This window comes from Strix uralensis, chromosome 4 (genome assembly GCF_047716275.1).
Source record: "Strix uralensis isolate ZFMK-TIS-50842 chromosome 4, bStrUra1, whole genome shotgun sequence".
NCBI lineage: Eukaryota > Metazoa > Chordata > Aves > Strigiformes > Strigidae > Strix > Strix uralensis.
In genome coordinates, this window is record NC_133975.1 from 43,146,805 (window position 1) to 43,167,825 (window position 21,021).

At 39.8% G+C, this 21,021-nt stretch overlaps 1 protein-coding gene across 2 annotated transcripts in view; it reads right to left on the bottom strand.

Annotated features, from left to right (window-relative positions):
- The window catches only part of CLCN3 (chloride voltage-gated channel 3), an 82,406-nt gene that overhangs the window by 57,972 nt on the left and 3,413 nt on the right, over positions 1-21,021 (bottom strand). For both annotated transcript variants that reach the window (XM_074866474.1, XM_074866472.1), the window contains exon 2: positions 165-340. In XM_074866474.1, coding sequence (XP_074722575.1) covers positions 165-324 — 160 coding nt within the window. In that variant the 5' untranslated portion in view covers positions 325-340. The remainder of the gene's footprint in view (positions 1-164; positions 341-21,021) is intronic.

Here is a 21,021-nt window from a genome sequence, read left to right on the forward strand (position 1 = left end):
CACTTTCAGGTTTAAACGATCCCTCTGAAGGACAGATTAGCTAAAGAGAAACATTAATTAGTTATGAAAAAGGTTTGGTTCTGTTTAAAAAACAAAACAAAAATCCCAGAACCACAAAAATACAACCCAGAGGAATTTTTAAACTGAAATTAACATTAACTTACCAATCGATGCATCACCATCCAAGAGGTTGTCATCTTCAGAGGTCTGAAAGTCCATAATTACACCTGCTCCATCTAAAAGCTCCTCATCGCTGCTTGCACTGGTTATACTGTTGTAACTGTTTCGATAGTAGCCTCTATGAAACAGCTGCTCAGACTCCATTTAGCTGCTTTTTAACCTGTATAAAGAAAATGAGTTATTTTCTATTTGAACATGCGCAAAAGACTGAGAAGTTTATATCAAAACAACGTAAGTGTATTTCATGCTTTGGGGAAAAATATGAAGGTCACAATACTGTAAGTTACAGCATCGTAGCAGTAATACAGAACATTTTATATACAGAACTTTTTACACAAATCTTCAGTGATTTTTAACTGGATGATGCTTCCTTATCCCCTTCCTTGGGCTCTCCTTAGTTTAACGCTATTGAAGGGAGGAACCTTAACAAAATGGATGCAAGACAACTAAGAGAGACACTGGTCAAGCAGGATAATGCAATCAAAGGGTGGGCTCTCAGCAGGATAGGCTCTCAGCAGGAGGGGCTCTCAGCAGGAGGGGCTCTTGAGATAAGGAAGGAGCTGCAACTACTGAGTCCCAAGATAAGGAATGGGGACTAAATGAAGGCTAAGTTGTCATGACTATAGAAATGCTAACTAGGTGAAAAGTCACGAGAGGAAGAGGAGGCATCTTCAATCTTCATCCTGAAGACCCCCACCCAAGACCACCAGGAGCCACTGCGCAGGTGAAACAGAGAGGGACTTGGGGCGGGATTTATGTTAATGATTTCTCAAAACTAATTGTAATATCTCTCCCTATTCTCGGAATTATAAGGAATATGTAAATGCTTTACACTATAGAAAGGAGCTGCTTTTCGCTGCAAGGTGTGCACGCTTGTGGAGGAGCGATCCCCCATGCACCCAGCACTGCAATAAAGAATGCCTGCTTTCTAATACTCTGATTCTGAGTCTTAGAGAGTTTTTCCTTGACCGGTTTTTCGGTATCACTATCATCATGAAAGTATTTCACTTTCAGTACAGGTGTTGGAATGTGCATAGCCCATGTGTACAAATGTGCATTGTACCATGAAATTGGTGCAAAATCCAGCCAATGTTAAGGTTAAAAAATTAGTTTCTTTAGTTGTGGTATCTTTGTACTGTGTCTGCTTGGAGTGCAACAGATGGCAGGCTAAAGTTGTAGTCCCCTGAACACAACTGTTCACATTCTTTTGCACAGAGGAGTGAAAACATAAAAGTGGAAAACAGTTCAAAATCTTCATGTCCACATAAAGCTTTCAAAACCCTTACCTATATGCCTTTGGTTTGGTTGTTATTTTATTTTTAAACACAATGAGGCGTCAGCACGGGACAGGTGCACCTGCCCTGATATAGAAATGTTAAGAAATTAAGCACATAACTAAAGAATGGTTAGCCATAGTAGACCTAAGAGTTGTTTGTCTAAGCTAAGGCATTTTGAGCTGTGGGAACAAGGCGTTTTGAACTGTGAGAACAAAGACACATAAACAAAGATAGAGGCCCCAAGGACAGAGGATGTAGCACCACAGTGACAGAAGATAAATGGGCATTTTATGACCCAATGGAATGGGTCTGGGCCCCTGGCACCTGGAGACAGAACACATTTATGACCCAAAAGGATGACTCCCGACCCAAGGATGCGCATCACATTTCAGATAAGCAGAAGAAACTGTTGACACAACTCTTTTGAACTAATTACACCTTTGTTATAAATATGTATGTTTGCGTTGTGAAACCTCATGAATATGTATAAGATAGCTGCATTTAAGTCGTAAATTCACAGGCTTGGGTGTGCATGATAGGTGAAGAGATCCCCCGTGCACCCAGCGCTGCAATAAAGATGCCTGCTTTCTAACACTCTGACTTTGAGTCTTAGAGAGTTTTCTTCAACCGGCTTTTTCCATATCAGTTTTGGCGACCCAGATGGGACTCTGCTTCTAAAGCTCGACAGATCCTGAGATCACAGAACCTCAGCTGGCACCGGGGATTTCTCGGAGAGGGACCCTGATCCCTGGACTGAAGGGCCAGAAATAAGAACTTCAAATTGTAAGTAAAGGCATTCTTTTCCTGATTTTAGAAATTTTTGGTTTCCTGGTTTCCTGCTTATAAGTGTCAGGTGCATAGCTGTGCAGGATAAACAGGGGAAAGTACCCACAAGGAGGGATATGGCTCCTTAGCATATGCTTTGGTTTGGTGTATTTGGTTAACTTTGTACAAAACATATCTTTGTTTGGTTTGTTTGGCAGCTGCCGTGGAACAACTGTTTTGAGCTCTCAAACTTGTATGATTGTGTGAATTGTGTGTGTGAGATTGTGAGACGTACGATTAAGTACGAAGCGAGTGCAGAGTCCGGATCCGCAGTTCTGTTATCCCGCGAGGGGTGCAGCCGGAGAAGGACGAAGTGATTGATAAATAACTGCTTTAATTATTATATTCCTTATATGCGTATATTTTTGCTGCTATTGTGTACACATATTTTTCTCTCACTGCTATTTTGTTTTATATACTTTTTATAGATATATAATGGGGGGTGGGAGTTCTATGGGCGGAATATTAAAGAAATCACCCTTAGGGTGTATATTACAGCATTGGAAACAGATTGGAGGCCCTCCTGGAGGACCTCCTAAAAAGGAAGATTTGATAAAATATTGTAATCAGTGGTGGCCTTTATATAGGCTAGACGAAGGAGACAAGTGGCCAGTGAACGGGACTTTAAACTATAATACCTTGTTGCAATTGATGCTTTTTCTAAGGAGGGAAGGAAAGTGGGATGAAGTAATGTATGCTGATATGTTTTTCATGCTACGGCAACATCCAGAGTGGCATAAAAAGTGTGGGATTAATCTTGCCCCCGCAGATCCTCTTGTTCTGGCATTAGAAAAAGATAAAAAGGGCAAGACGGTGTTAAAGAGGTGCTGCTCCGCGTGCAGCATAGGGCAGAGGTGTTTAAAACTGACTCGGGAGGAGATAGAAAAAGATTTAGAGCTGTTAACTGCGCCAAGGTTATGGATAACGGGCAGGAAGAAGATGACGATAATGAGGGAGCAGATATAGTGGACGTGGAGGCGGGGAGCTCTACACCCATTTCAGAAAGAACTTAGAGTAGGCAGAGACCGGGGTTGCAAGCCCCCTTACGACAGGCGGTTGGAAATGATGGTCCGGTTTTTGTAAAAGTTCCATTTTTAATTGTTGATTTAAATAATTGGAAGGTGGCTGCCGGAAATTATAGGGATGACCCGGAAAAGGTCGCAAGTGCATTTGAAATTATGGTTAAAACTCAAAATCTAGATTGGCAGGACATAGAAGCAATGCTACAAGTATTGTTTGACAGCACTGAGCGGGATACGATCCGGAGGGCGGTGCGAACGCATCTGCAAGCCCAAATAGCCTCAGATACATTACAGTGGTGAGTGGAACAGCATTTCCCCTCAGTTGATCCAAACTGGAACCCCAATAATCCAGACGATATGGAAATGATTGGGCGCTACCAAAAATTAGTCCTATTCAGGATACGGAATGCAACTCCAAAAGCTGTTAACTGGTCTAAATTGTACGAAATTAAACAAAATAGAGATGAATCCCCAACTGATTTTTTGAATCGGCTAAAAGAGGCAGCCAGAAAGTTACACCACTTTAGATATTGAATCAGAGGAAGGGACAGGACAGCTAGCCTCTTTATTTATGGGGCAGGCATCGGACGACATCAGGCAGAAGTTACAAAAACTGCAGGGGGCAGAGGCTAGAGATTTAGGGAAAATGCTGGATGTTGCCTGGATGGCATATCAGAACAGGGAAGAGGAGACAAAGAGGACTAATGCTAAGTTGGTAGAGGTTTTGGAAGATATTCAGAAAAATCGAGGAAGTTTTGGAAGCATGAAAGGTGGAACGCGAGGCAAGGGAAACAGGCGGGGATTACCGAACCTGACTATGAGTCAGAACCAGTGTGCTTACTGTAAGAAGGAAGGACACTGGAAAAGAGAATGCCCAGCTTTAACAAGAAATAAGGAGGTGGCACCTATTATAGCATTAGAGGACTGAAGGGGACCGGAGCACTCTTCCCCAGCAGAGCCTCTGGTTACAATTGAGCTGGGAAACGAGGAAGTGGAGTGTTTGGTGGACACAGGGGCAACCTTTTCAGTTTTGAATACAAAGAAACATGAGTTAGGAGGTAATATGATAAAAGTTATTGGTGCAACGGGAAAAGCAGAACAGAGACCATTTTTCAAGCCACTAAAATTTAAAATTGGAAAACAATGGGTAACTCATTAATTCCTTTACTTACCAGGAGCTCCAAAGCCTCTAACAGGTTGAGATCTGTTAGAAAAATTAGAAGCCCAAATCAAATTTAAGGATGGAGATGTAGAAGTATTGATACCAGAATCTAAATATGTCCAGGCTTCAATATTCTTGTTACAGGAGAACAAATTGGATAAAGAAGAAATTTTGAGAGAAATAGAAGAAGCAGTAATCCCTCTCGTTTGGGCTGGAGAGGTACTGGGGAGATCCCGGAAGGCTGAACCTGTGAAAATAGATCTAAAGCCAGATTCAACACTGGTAAGATTGAAACAGTACCCCTTAAAAATTGAGGCTAGATTGGGATTGTTACCTCTCATACAAAAATTTTTAAAGTATGGTTTAATAAGAGAATGTGAATCCAAATATAATACCCCAATAGTGCCAGTAAAGAAATCAGATGGAAAAACATATAGGATGGTTCAGGACTTAAGAACCATCAATCGAATAGTACAGAATATCCATCCAGTTGTAGCAAATCCTTATACCTTGCTAACCGCACTGACTGATACACAAGGATGGTTTACTGTACTAGATTTAAAAGATGCCTTTTTCTGTATTCCCGTGGCCCCAGAAAGCCAAGACCTATTTGCTTTTGAATGGGAAAATCCAGAAACAGGAAGGAAGACTCAGTACACCTGGACTGTGCTCCCACAAGGATTTAAGAAGAGCCCGACAATTTTTGGAAACCAACTCGCTAAAGAACTTGAGGTCTGACGATTAGAAAATTGAGAGGGTATTGTTCTTCAGTATGTGGATGATATTCTATTAGCAGGAGACACCAAGGAAGAATGTTTGCGGTTAAGAATTAGTCTTCTGAATTTCTTAGGGATGAGTGGCTATCGAGTGTCACGAGAAAAAGCCAAAATTGCCCAAGAGACTGTAATGTATCTGGGTTTTGAGATTTTCAAGGGACACCGGCAGCTGTCAGCCAAAAGGAAGGAAGCCATCTGTTAACTTCCAAAACCCAGAACTCTCCGAGAACTGCGAACTTTCCTTGGAATGACTGGTTGGTGCTGCTTATGGATTGATAATTATGGACTGATGGTAAAAGGGCCCTTGCGTCGAGCAGTTGCATATTTCTCCAAGCAACTAGATACTGCAAGTCAGGGGTGGCCAGGATGCCTGAGGGCAGTGGCAGCAACAGTAATGTTAATACAAGAAGCCCGGAAATTCACCCTAGGGCAACAAATAACCGTATATGTGCCCCACATGGTAATTACAGTTTTAGAACAGAACGGAAATCATTGGTCGTCTCCAAGCCGAACGCTCAAATATCAGGCTGTCCTGCTAGATCAGGATGACACTAAATTAAAAACAACGGCTATATTGAATCCTGCAACCTTCTTGTCTGCTAAACTAAATGAGGGAGAAGATTTAGAGCACAACTGTCTACGAACTATTGAAGAAGTATATGCCAGCAGAACAGACTTAAAAGATACACCTCTACCTGACCCCGATTTAGAATTCTATACAGATGGGAGCAGCTTTGTCATGGACAGCGTATGTCCAGATACGCAGTGACTACTGTGACTGATGTCATAGAAGCTGAACCACTGTCACCAAACGTATCTGCTCAAAAAGCTGAATTAATCGCATTGACGAGAGCATTAGAATTAAGCAAAGAGAAGAAAGTGAGTATTTGGACTGATTCAAAGTATGTGTTTGAAGTAATTCATGCCCATGGGGCTATATGGAAAGAACGAGGGCTTCTAACCTCACAAGGAACAGCAATCAAACACAAAGAAGTCCTAAAACTTCTCGAAAATGTACAATTACCTGCAGAAGCTGCTGTAATGTATTGTAAGGCCCATCAAGCAGGAGACAGCAAACAACAGCGTGGGAATAGGCTGGCTGATGAGGCTGCTAAACGGGCTGCACGAAAAGGCATCTCAACAGAGGTTCAGGCATTGGTTCCAGAACATCAGTTAAATTTACCTGAACACCCAATATATGATAAACAGGATTTGAAATTAATTGAAAAATTAGAAGCTGAAAAGAAAGAGAATGGGTGGGCTGTGACGCCTTCAGGTCTAGTAGTAATTCCATACACCTTATTAAATGAAGTAGTGAAAAGAGAACACAATTCTGCCCATTGGGGTACTGAGAACCTTTTAAAACATTTACAGAAATTTATAATTGGCCAAAATATGGTAGAAAGTGTAAGGTCAGTTACTGAGAGGTGTGAAGTCTGCTGTAAAAACAATCCCAAAATGCAAAATAAGATACACTTTGGAAAGATAATGGAAGGTGGAGCTCCAGGTGAGTATTGGCAAATTAATTTTACTGAGTTACCCAGAAAAAGAAATTTAAAATACCTACTGGTGTTAGTAGATACCTACACTGGATGACCAGAAGCCTTTCCCTGCCGCACCAACAAAGCGCGAGAAGTTGTAAAGGTATTGTTAAAGGAAATAATTCCTAGGTTCAGAATTCCAATAGGTATGTCATCAGATAGGGGTCCTCATTTTATATAGCATCTATCATCTCAGGAATATCAAGGGTACTGAATATTACTTGGGACTTACATACCCCCTATCGACCACAGGCAAGTGGGAAGGTAGAGAGGATGAATTATACCCTTAAATTACAAATAAGCAAATTGTGTCAGGAGACTTCAATGGATTGGACACAGGTTCTACCTCTGGCCTTGTTGCAAATAAGAGTCCAGCCAAAAAGTAGACAACGGCTGAGTCCATACGAACTTCTTTATGGAAGGCCGTACCAGATCCCAGGTTTACCTGGAGAAATGAAAATCCAGGGGGAAAATGATATATCAAATTACATAATCCTCTTAGGGAAGGTTATACAGGAAATAAATAAATCTGTTGTAATGAATAAATCACTAAATCTTGATTCACCAGCTCATTCCTTCCAGCCGGGAGATTGGGTCTACCTCAAAACTTGGACATCTGAACCACTACAAGAAAAATGGAAAGGACCTTATCTGATTTTGCTGACAACATATACTGCTGTTAAATTAAACGGCAAGGATCCCTGGATACACTATTCGCGGATCAAGAAAGCTCCAGCGCCATGGACATCTCAGGAAGAAGCCCCTTTAGAGCTTCAACTCGGGAGGCGTTAACTATTTTGTTGTTGCAGCTGGTAATATACCAAAGGGGCACTTCACAGAGCTTAGGGACATTGTGGAATGATAATACTCATATACAACTAATAAAACGGGTAGCATTGGCAATTAATATGAGCGAATGCTGGGTATGTGCCAAGTTTCCAAGGCACAGCTCTGCTGCAAATCTTTCTTTGATTGGCCTTCCCATTCCTTTCAATACTACTTGGAATGATCTTTGAGGAAACCCTAGAAATTATTTTAAGGAACAAAATGAAGACCCACAAATTTGGGAAATTAGAGTTCCTAAGCTAGAAGAAAAAGTTAAGTGTGTCACAGATCGAAAGACCACCCTTCAAGGTAATCTCTCAGTGGGAAATTACCCTCAGTGCGATTGGTATTTCCAGTTTCAATTACCAAAGAAACATGAAAATTATAGGGACATGTATTGGAAAGTCCCAAAAGGGAAAGGTTGGTACTGGCTTTGTGGGAATGTAGCTAGAAAATCACTACTCCCTTGGTGGACCAGGGCCTGCACATTAGGAATAGTCCTTCCTCAAATTAAAATACTACCTCAATTACATGGACTAGGATGGGCCAGGATACCTATTGGAAGACAAAAGAGGGGTATCCCAAACCCATTAGTTACTCGTCCCACCGCTTTCCACTCTTTCGTAAGATGGCTCATTCCTTCATTAGCAGTTAGCGAGCTAGAGAAAGCTATAGTAAATATTTCCAGTGTAATGGAAGAAATTGGGAATGCCACAACCGATGCGACTGGAGCATTACAGAGAGAAGTTACAGAACTTTCCAAAATTACTCTCCAAAATAGGATGGCTTTGGATATGATGCTGGCTTCACATGGTGGAGTTTGTGCGGTCGTAAATACTAGCTGTTGTACGTACATAGATGAAACAGGAAGGATAAACACAGATATGAGTATAATAAAACAACAAATAGGCATACTACATGAAGTACAGAAGGATGATACTTCCTTTGGCTTTGAAGAAATTTGGAATAAGCTCACATCTTGGTTGCCAAACTTTAACTGGCTGAAACAATTGCTTGCTTTAATCCTAGGAGTAATTGTAATTATAGTAGTAACTTGTTTGACTATACAATGTTGTGATTGCTGTACACATTGCAACAAATATGTATAACCTATACCTCAAACTACATTTAAGTACACTAATAAGTATTTGTATTTACGTTTAGGTGCGTGATAAGCATTTGTACTGATTTGTTCACATGTTAGAACTAACCTTTAGTTTTGATAATAATACTTTGGGTTACATCATATAAATTCTGCAACTGTGAAGGGAAAGGGGGAAATGATATAGAAATGTTAAGAAATTAAGCACATAACTAAAGAATGGTTAGCCATAGTAGACCTAAGAGTTGTTTGTCTAAGCTAAGGCATTTTGAGCTGTGGGAACAAGGCGTTTTGAACTGTGAGAACAAAGACACATAAACAAAGATAGAGGCCCCAAGGACAGAGGATGTAGCACCACAGTGACAGAAGATAAATGGGCATTTTATGACCCAATGGAATGGGTCTGGGCCCCTGGCACCTGGAGACAGAACACATTTATGACCCAAAAGGATGACTCCCGACCCAAGGATGCGCATCACATTTCAGATAAGCAGAAGAAACTGTTGACACAACTCTTTTGAACTAATTACACCTTTGTTATAAATATGTATGTTTGTGTTGTGAAACCTCATGAATATGTATAAGATAGCTGCATTTAAGTCGTAAATTCACGGGCTTGGGTGTGCATGATAGGTGGAGAGATCCCCCGTGCACCCAGCGCTGCAATAAAGAATGCCTGCTTTCTAACACTCTGAGAGTTTTCTTTGACCGGCTTTTTTGGTATCAGCCCAATGAAAATAGGGCTTCTTGGCTACTGAGGTGTAGCAGCTCCTGATTGCCTTTGATCTCGGGGCTTCACAGTAGTTGGGGCCTTTGGCCAACGGGAGCCGCTATTGACCACAGATCAGATTCGGCCTGGGTATAAATGGAGTCCCCTGAGGGAGCCATTTCAAGCTCGTCCCCAGAGCAGCACGCTGGCTGTGGTCGAGGACTCTCCCCTTGGGTCAGGACACTGCCCAAGGAAACTCCTCGAGGTGACTTGGGTCAGGACACTGCCCTGAGCAGGTCCTCGATGCTGAGAGCCCTCACTTGTTAGGTGAGTGATAGAGTGTTTTGGGTTGTTGTTAAACCCTAGGGAGTGGGGCTTTTTTTGTGCATTTTGGGTTGTCATTAAACCCTAGGAAGTTGTTCTGTTCTCGTCACACAGACATTCGAACCTATAGTTTGTGGAGGGCTAGTTAATTGTGTTAATAATAAATTTTTAATTTTTGGTGGTTGCTTGTTCGAGAGCCTCCGTAACACAGCAACAACATGCTTTTTTTGCATATTCAGTGTAACACTAACACATTAGGTTTTCACAGACTCAGGCCAAGTCTTCCTTTGCCTTGTAGAGTTAAATCCACAGAAATAACTTTGTGATTGGGGTGGGAGGGACAAGATGTGATCATACCTTAATTCCATACTCTTCTTTATCTAAAGAAAGCCTCATGTCTATCATTTCTCAAACATCATCACTCCTTATTAACATACAACAGCCCAACATACGTTTTTTCAGTAATAAGAAACCTCTCATTCCCTCCAAGCAAAGGAGATGTTCCCCAACCCATCTCCAAATCTTTTCCTTACACCCTTTTTCTACTGCTTATCCACAAAACTCTGTAACCATTCACTGTAACTGCTACAAAGCTATATGCATTGTAAATGTCCAGCAGCCGGCAGTGATAAAAACAGGTAACAAGACTTCCAGTTCAGATCCCTCTCCTCTACCCAGACATTGAGCCTTGTAAAACCAAACTGGTTGGCCAATATCAAGAGTTGGTAGCGGAGGTCAGAGAGCTTTCCTGTACTGGCAAACGGCTCAGCCTTCTAAGTTACCTAGAGAAGGGGTGAAAAAAATCAAGCAACAAGGTTTGCTGGGTAGCTGCAGATGGAACTCTCAGCACTGTGCAGCTGGGTGATAACACAAGATAAAATTCTGTACAGTTAAATATGAATCACGTCATGTGGTAAGGGAGCAGCAGAACCAATCCCAACTTACCCTATAAAGCAACAGGCTCTGACCCGACTATTACCATTCACAAATGTAATAATAAAGTTACAAGGAAGAGCTCAGCATGCACTGGCAGTCCCCAAATTAATCTGATATAGGAATTATCAGTTAAGAGAGGGAACTTCATTAAACACCTGCATAAATCCACAGCTTGTCCACACCTGAAATACTTTACATGGTGCCAAGAGTCCCAAAGGATTACAGAAGAGCTGAAACAGGCGACAGAACAGCTCAATAACGACAGAGTACAAGACAGTTTTCCTTCTACAGGGCAACAAAATGGATTAGGACCCTTTGGTCTGGAAAAGATGTAATGTAGAAGATGACACAACAGATGTCAGCAGAATCACAAGTGGCATGGAGGAAGTGAAGAGCATTGGTTGTTTTTTTGGTAGTTCCTACATGTTGTAGTGAAAGAGGTGAGGTGACAAGCAGAAAAAAAAGCGCTGATTCTTCACACAGCATGTACGGAAGTGGTGTAATTCTTTGCCACTTTGCAGAAATATGCAATGGTTCATAAAGCAGCCTGACAAATTGACAGAGAAAAACCAAAACATCAAGAGCTATTAAAGACAACACCTCTGGTGGAAATGCTGGAGGCTAGGAAAGCATTCTGGAGATGTGCATATGCTTATTCTGTTCTTACACTCTTTCCTAGAGATCTGCTATTGGGCAAGACAGATCCCTTTGGCTTTACCTAAATTATTTAGAATATTTACAATTTAAAACAATTTAAAACTCTTCAAATAAATTTCTTCCATTCATCTTTACGTGAAATATCTTCTTAATCTTCTACCATTTTACAGGTACTGAGAAAAGCTTCTTAATGGACAGCCAAAAAAAATTCACACTGTCGTATGATGAAGCATATCCTATTTGAAAATACAGTTGCTTACATCTGGAAACAATGGAAGCATCTCTATTTTTTCCTCAAATAGATCAGATCACAATTTATAATTTATTCAGAAGCTAAACCTGAAACTGTTCAACAGATACTAACTTCTCACGCACAGTAATTTTTGGCATTCCCAATAAAACAGTACCCACAAAGAACATGCCCAAGAAAAAGTCAGATCACAAGTAGCCCAACTATTTCATTATTATGCTCACAGAAAGTCCTGTTAACATCACTCTCCCTGTATCACTTGGGTACTATCAAAAATGGAAGTCACACAGCACAGCTGAAATGAGATGCTGGGACTTCCCAGGAATTTCCACTCACTCTATCATTCATCACCTTCCTCCACCTGCTCCATGCACCAAAAATTATATTCCAGACTCTCATCTGCCAATTGGCCTCCTGCTTGAGTGAAATCTTTGTTACTTTTACATTCATCCGATTTTCCTACATTCTGATGAGGTTTACAACGAGACTCTTTACAAATCTTTACAAAGAGAAAAATCTTCTGCCTTGTCCATAAAAGTAGCACCAAAAGACAAAAAGCCCAAACCTCTCTCTGTAGCACATTGTAAGTTTTAGTCTATTTTATTCTCTTCCTGTTGTGTATTTGACTTTAATAGTTATTTTTTTCACTTAAGTAGTAATCTTTATTACAAAGGAGAAAACAACTAACAAGCAAGAGAAAGACCACTGTTCAGTCAGCAATCACAAAATGTTGTTTGTAAATGTATCAAAACAACAGAGGTAGCAAATCTAAAAGCCAAAAGTACTACTACTTCTGTGAAGAGAAATAACTCTCCCCTTTGATGTCTTCTAAATCACTTTAGATAAATGTCAGAGCAGTGGATTACAGAGATTAAATCTTCCAATAAATGAGAAAATGCTTTCAGCCTGGGCTACAATGGAAGGGAAAATTTCATCAATTAGTCAGTAACTGACAAACAAAACCAACAGACTCTCCAGAGCCAGACCAAGCATACTGCAAAAATCCCTGCATCATCTCTGCACAAATCACATGTGTGATCCCACATGTCAAGTCCTCTGGCACATACATGCCTACAGTTACATGATAGACATGATACTACAGGCCTTCTTTTCTTGTTTTGAAACACTACACGTCTCCTGCTGCAGAAGTATTACTGCTGACAGACCTCTCCAACCATCAAGCAAAAGCCGTAACACCAAAACCACTCATTCTGAGGATCTTAACCAAGATTCTTAAGAACCGTACATTAATTTTCTGCCTTCCGACACAGTCAAGTACCCCAACTACTTTGTATCTGACACTGTGTTACAGATACTGCCTTATAGCAGCATGCAGCAATGGCAGGAATGCCATTAGGAAACTAAGACCATGAGACTGTTAACTGTTCAATAAGCTTCATATAGGACTAAAATTTTACTTCTTGAGAGCATGTCAGTCAATTTGTCCATCAGTATCTGCAATTAAAAAGAGGGCTCGTTTAACAAACTAGGATACAAAGTTAGGGATGCACTATCTTGAGCTGTGTTGAACATTCAAGACAACTTAAAAGTGGATGTTCATGTGACCATAAGATACTGTTAGCAGATAAGAGATCTGCCTTACTTGAGTGAAGGAAACCAAGTAATGTGGACACAGAGAACAGACTCCTCCTCAAAAACAGATTGCTGGGAACAGCAATAATAAAGAAAAGGAAGAGCAAGGAAAATGTTTTTGCTATGTCTACAACAGTCAGAAGAGAACCAATATCATGCCTAACCCAGTCTTGTGCAAATTATTACTTGTGGATACTGGAAGAGTGCACTCTTTACAAGAGAGGCTGCACAAATGTTTATGGAGTTGTAAAGAGCAAACTAACCAGCCAACTTGCCATTTTATAACATCAGATTCATTCCACAGATTCCCTGCCCTATCCAAATGGCACTAAAAGGCAAGTGGGGAAAGATGGAAATTTTACTAAAGAGAAATTGTAAACGGCGAAAAAAGGTACTGCCTGAATGCTAGCCAAAGCCAATATCTTGAAAAAGCAAACAAATCCTGCACTAGATTCCCAACAAACACTAGTTACGGTAAATATTTAATAATTTTATCACTTAATTACTTAAGTAATAATAATACCTTTTTTCCAACATAGACTACTGTAAAAAACCAAGAGATATTACAAAGGATTAATGAGAGCATTAAAGATACTACATTTATTTCTGTGAAACATTGCAGCTTTGATCCAGAGTCTAGTCCTGATACCTCAGAAAGCAGACTCAAAAATGCTTCAGATCATCTTTGAAAAAAACAAAAATAGTGAAGTAATGCACTGTAAGAAAAAAAAAAATCTAAGCAATATTCAGCAAGTTCTTGGAACAGGAAAGGAATTCAACTCAACTCACAAAAAAAGTTGCAACTAATCCATCACACTTCCATTACTACAGTATTTCCAGGATGTCCTGACCCGTCAAAACTCTTCCACAAAGCAGGTTAACAGAGAATCCTCTGACACCAAAAAACTTAAACAACAACAAAAAACCCCACAAACAAAACTAAAGAGGCAGCTAAAGTGGGATGCCTTACCTCCTATGACTAGGGAGAGGGAAGAAAATAATAAGCATACAGGTATATTGAATTGTGAAAGATCTAATTAAATCACAGAATCAGAATGGTTTGGGTTGGAAGGGACCTGAAAGATCATCTAGTTCCAACCCCCTGCCATAGGCAGGGACACCTTCCACTAGATCAGGTTGCTCAAAGCCCCGTCCAACCTGGCCTTGAACACTGCCAGGGAGGGGGCAGCCACAGCTTCTCTGGGCAACCTGTTCCAGTGTTTCACCACCCTCACAGTAAAGAATTTGTTCCTTATATCTAATCTAAATCTACCCTCTTTCAGTTTAAAGCTGTTAGCCCTGATCCTGTCACTACACTTCCTGATAAAGAGTCCCTCCCCATCTTTCCTGTAGGCCCCCTTTAAGTACTGGAAGGCCACTATAAGGTCTCCCCAGAGCCTTCTCTTCTCCAGGCTCAACAACCCCAACTCTCTCAGCCTGTCCTCACAGGGGAGGTGCTCCAGCCCCCTGATCATCTTCATGGCCTCCTCTGGACTCGCTCCAACATGTCCATGTCCTTCTTATGTTGGGGGCCTCAGAGCTGGACACAGTACTGCAGGTGGGGTCTCATGAGACTGGAGTAGAGGGGGAGAATCACCTCCCTTGACCTGCTGGCCACACTTCTCTTGATGCAGCCCAGGATACAGTTGGTTTTCTGGGCTGTGAGCGCACATTGCTGGCTCACAGTCAGTTTTTCATCCACTACTACCCCCAAGTCCTTCTCCACAGGGCTGCTCTCAATCCACTCATTGCCCAGCCTGTATTTGTGCTTGGGATTGCCCCGACCCATGTGTAGGACCTTGCACTTGGCCTTGCCGAACTCCATGATGTTTGCATGGACCCACCTCTCAAGCCTGTCCAGGTCCCTCTGGATGGCACATCTCTTCCCTCCAGCATGTCAACTGCACCACACAGCTTGGTGTCGTCGGCAGACTTGCTGAGGGTGTGCTCAATCCCTCTTGTCCATGTTGCCAACAAAGATGTTAAACTGCACTGGTCCCAACACCGACCCCTGATGCAGTGTAGGCAGGAATTACATTGGTAAATGAGAACAGCACAGGAACAGCTACATTAATACTGGAAAAAGTATATAAGGCTATTGCAATTTTCTGCACAGTCTAATACCTCAGGCACTTTTCTGCTCCCAAACGCCAGACATCCTGCTTATCTTTCAAGCTCTACAAATAAAAGGTCAAACATAGAAGCAAGTCAGCTGAAGGAACCATTTCCAGTGCATTGAAGTGTCTCTGGAGAAGTCAGAGTAGGACAATAAGAAGTCTGATTTAGAGGACATTTGTTGCCAGGCGATCTGAGTAATCTGTAAATCTCAGGTATGTGCTCTGTTGTCCCATAAAACAAGGGGTGGCAGGAAACAACAGCATCTTAAATTTGTTATTTCCTGGGGAGGGTGGTGGAATAAAAATTTAAAAGTACTCCAAATTACAAATCTGTGTTAAATAGTTGAAAGGGGGAAAAGAGGGGCAGGGAAAGGCATAATGTTGAAAATTGCTGTTGTTGACAGAAGAGCTCTTTCCCAAACCAAGAATCTTGATAAACCTCAAAATCAGTGTAACGTTCAATTTTTCTCTTCAGTGCTAAGAACTAAGAGCTAAAAAGCAGTCATGTGTCCTCTGACTCACACATACCTTCCTGCAAATCCTACACAAGGACACTACCTAGTGAGAAATGCTACACAGACATAAAACAAAAGCAGATGCAATTAAAATTCAGAATACAATCATTAGACATGTTCTACAGTAGAGGAAATGCAGTGATAACAAAAGGGGAGTCATTTGCTGAAAATTTTTGAAAAAAAATGATAGAATTTTAAAAGTTTTAACTGGTAAGAACCCTCAAAAGTGATTATTTGTTATAAAGTAGACAGGAATTCTATACAGATGATCTTATTAAAAAGAAGTATCCAACTACCAAACACTTTAAGAACAGGTAAAAACATTCCCCACACCCACACTTTATTTAAAATTTTAACATATATCCCATATATATATATATGTCAGAACAACTGCAATGAAGAACAGCTTTGAACGCTTAATTCCAAACCTCCCGTATTACATTAATTTAAAACAGTACACTGTCAGCTTTTTTACTTTTTAAAGAAGCCTGCCCTTCAGAGATTTTAAACTCAGAAATTATAAACCTTTTACAACAGTTTTAAAACAAAGGCCATGTTGTGCCCATACTCTCATCCTTAGCCTCACCAGTGTCAAAATTACATTCCCATTTTCATTGCAGCCTCAGCATATCTAGCCTCCATTTATTTCTTTTGCCTGTCACGTGAAGATAGTTAAACAAAATGAGAACATCACTCATCTTCCAAACTTCAGGTTTGGAAAAGGGGTGAATGAATTGGGAGGAATTTCTCAATGTAATTTTTAGATCACTAGCAGACTATTTCTTCATAAAAAGGCTCAAAAAATCCTACACTTAAAATACAGAAGGGAAGATGAATGAAATAGCAGCTTTCCTGAACTTGATCTCAAGTCAGCTTAGACCACAGAAATTCTTAAAGATACTCAAGAACCCAAACAGTTAAAAATATGGTAACCTCACAAAAATAAATACACAGAAGATCATTCTCTGTAGCATTCAAAAAAACCCCCATCTGACACTTAACTGATTTCCAGAACAGTATTGCTCCTATTGAAACCATTGAATGAGAATGGATCTTGGCCAATTTTTTAGTCATATTTAGAAAAACAAAGTCAGAAAGGTACATTGCCAGTTTGCTGATACTACTTGAGGGTTTGGTTTTTTAAAAAAATAAATAAATCTGTTTGAGTTTATGTAGTAGGTACTCTTGGAATAGAAGATTAATCAATTTCCAAAAATATACATATATAAAACTTAGTTTAGTTCCATTCAGAGCTACTTCCAAAGTAAAATTAATGTTCAATGAGGATAGAGACACACACTCAAGTGTTCTTTAAACAAGAAATAAACAAGGACAAGCACAGAAACACACAGACAAAACTACATGAAAAGATAACACTTGTAAAGCATGAAGGTAATCTCAGCTTTAAAACTATAACAAGACTCAGATCTACTTTCTAGATTCTACTGAATCTTATCACTCTTAGTTATAAAAGCTTAATATAATAACAGCCTGAAAAGTTTTTTCACTTTTATGATACATACCAATACAGAATAGCACCACTACAGCTGATCTTCACAAAAGCAGAATCAACAATACTTATTTTTGATAGCACTTACCTTCTCAGCTTTAAAAAAAACCCACCAAACTAGTTACAGCATGAATACTGAACTCATGCTTCTAATCATATGATTTCAAACATTAAGGGCATTGACTTTAGTTTGTATAAAGTACTCAGAACTACTTCATCTCCACTCTCTAAAATGTCTTAACCACTAAGGCTATGGCTAGCCATAGCTGTAACAGCTGAAGACTTGTATCACCCAGCACAAACACATTAGCCTACCTGATGAAAGGGATTGCTTCTGTCACACCCACCAAGTTACTAATGTGAATACTGTTTAATTGCTTTTGACCAAAACTGGCTGCATGAGTTGAAAACTCAAATTTAAATTTACTAACCTAACCTCATTTATTAGAAACATTGGAAACAACTCTGCTATCAAGAGTCGAGGAGTAGTCTCCCACACAGGCCCAGTAATACACAGCTACAGGAGTGGTAAGATCTTTAAGGGGTTTTTAGTTAGCTGCTTTTTTAAAAAAAAAAAAATATTAAGAACATAATCCGTTAGCATGAACCTGAACTAAATATAAAAGCAAATATAACTCAAAAGCTCAAACTTCACAGGCAAATACTGATCCTTAGCCAAGTCATGGTAAACAACTGTGTCCATGGCTGCCACTTCGGTGCAAGCGTAAAACACGTGTAAGATACAGTATTAGTTTCTAAACTAATGGGTTAGTACCTACAGCTGCACATATTCTGTCCAGGAAAAAAAAGATGGAGAGTCTCCTTAGCAAAAAAAAATCTCTGACGTCCCGTCCGTGGTCACGTTCTGATGAAAATAACACTGAAATTTGTTACGAGAAATGAAAGGTAAAACCCATACTCCTCTTTTGAAGGACAGGAACTATGACTGTAGGTTCCATTGCAGACAACGTAACTTTTGTCTGTTGAACCTTTGGCCAGGATGCTGATTTTCTATTTGATGAAAAGACAGAGCAACAGCATATAATCTTATCTTTACATTTTTTAAAGGATTTTGCTCCTTTTGTATGTGGACTTGTGTTGCAGTCAGCTGAGGGATACACAAACAGTAGAGTAAGAGCTTTTACACACCACAAGATGACCAGAAATCTTGTTATTTATACTACTTTTCTTTATCTTTCCAGAGAAGTGCATTGGACAGTCCTTAGCTATATGCACAGGTTCACACCTGAGTTAGGTGTCTTTCAGATAATTTTATTCAAGTTCAATGCATTTGTATCTGAATGATGTGAAAGTACTCAAGGAATGAAAAATAAACTTTCAATATAAAGGAAATAAGAGACCATCACAGAAGAGAGGCTCTGTGAGCCAAGACAAAGAGCATATGAAAGCAGCACTGACTCCGGCAGAAAAAGAAGCACATGAAAATTATTCGGTTTTGACAGGCAAAATTGTAATTCAGGGTTGTCAAATTGGAATCTGAAAAGCAGTATTATCCCCAGTTTAAGCATCTTCTTGATAACAACAGCTACCGCAGATTTTTAAGGTCTTTGTACTGAATTCCAATTTCTTCATAAACACACAAAAGCCCATGAGATCAAGGAAAAAATCCTACAGCATTCCCCAAAATACAGCACAGGCATACAACCACTGCTTATGAAATCATGTGGGGACCCCTGGTGGTTCCTGTTTACTTATTCTCCCTACTACTGATTTTCAAAGCAAAGAAAATACCAGCTAATGAGGAACCCATTCGCTGTACTCTGGTTAGAAATTACACCTATCAAGAAATCAAAAAGGCTGGGGGCTCTTCTCACTATGTCTAACAGAAAGATAAACTGGCAGATGCACTATGTTGAGCTATTCAAGCTTCAAGGCTTGGAGCCCTGACAACAGGCTTGTTCTTTTTCTTGCTCTGAATCCTCTCAAGCAGCAACATTAGGGTTGCAAGATGAAGGACTAAAGGGATCTGCAGTCAACACCAGGATCTGGCTCACGGGTGACCTTCTTGGCTCTAGCTAGACAGAAGTCACCTCATTTTTGTAAATACAGCATATCTATTACTGATTGCCATTCTGGTGGTCTTCAAAGGATGGAATAAATAAATCAATCTGTCAAGAGATAACCCGTGAACCTCTGATGTTAATAAATAAGATTGTTAATGCCTTTTAATGCTTTTTAATAAAAACATATAGGCCAACCAAGACACTAAAAAAAAAAAGGCAGTGAAGCCCTAGATGCACAAACACCACCAAAAGTATTCACTAAATCAAGTGTGTTAGCAGTTCTGAATGCACAGTAAGTTCCCCTCACTCCTGGCAAGAGTCTGGAGGGAAATTATTACCGTTAAATAGTGGTATTAAGTTGAAAGCGAGAATCAAAGTGGATATTTTATGAGGAAAAAAAGAAACTGGCTCCATGGAAGATTTTTAATTTTGAAAATTACACAAAAAAGATTCAGCAATACTTTACTAAAAGGCTTCTAGCTAACAGAGTACACAAGAAGGTCAGTTATCTTAAATGTGTTACGTAACCACAGCGATGAGGTCAGTTCACCAGGTTCATAGACCAAATTTATTAAAAATAATCCATCCCCTATCCAAAGAATCAAAAGGGATTTTTTAAAATTTGTTAGAGAGGAACAAACATTGAGATTTTTGTATTTGTGGTAATAACATGAATACTCAAGAGCACAGGTTGTTAGCTCTCCTTGAGCATTCTGCAGTCTTATAAGCCTTGTTGGGTAATTTAAAAGAATATTCATGACTCAGCACAAAACAGAAGAAAACTGGTAAGTCTGTAAAGACTGATAATAATTTTAAGTGTTTACTCATTCTTACAGTGTTCCATATGAGAATAAAAGTTTTCTGCAAGTCAAGCAGTGAAAGTCAAACAGCAATAAAAAAAAATCTTCAGTTTTCTTTCCTACTGATACCCCCTTTGTAGATTCACTTTTCAGAAACAGAAAATTAGTATGTTTGGAAGCATATGGAGAACTGTCTCGTCCCGTCCCGTCCCGTCCCGTCCCCCCCCCATGCACAACAGATGAAATTAACAACAGAAACCTCAGGGGAAAAGCTGCAGTAGATCAAGAACTGCAGATAACACATTAAAACCAACAAATCTGGCAGAGAACACTAATTTGGAGATAAGAGTAGAAGGAACTCAAACACAAACTTATCTTTAAGGAAAACAAGTACTTGAATTTTAACTGGCAGGACGTCAAAATATTAAGTCACCTCAGGAGCTCTATCTGTAATTTAAACATACTACTATAGTGGAATTACATTTTTATTATATCAATTCGGAAATATTTCTTCATTATACTGTATTGCAGTATAAACATGCAAAATGCACATCTGAATCCTTCTTCGTTCATGAACTTCTTAGATAAATTTATCAAAATATACCAAAAATAAGAAGAAAAGTAACAGCAAAGGTTATTTTTATCAAATAGGACTGAACTTAATTCACTTTTCCCTCCCAGAGTAAACAGAGTCTATTCTTGTAACTAGAAAGCCTAAACAAAACGCCTAACAATCAAAAAGCTGAATCTCTAGAAAGTTCAAGGGTAAATAACTGACTCGATTCTCTGCAAGTCATTTAAAAACCACACTGGTACCTACCATGAAGTTATAAATCATCTTCTTTCCATTCATTTGCAGGCGTACATATCCAAGAT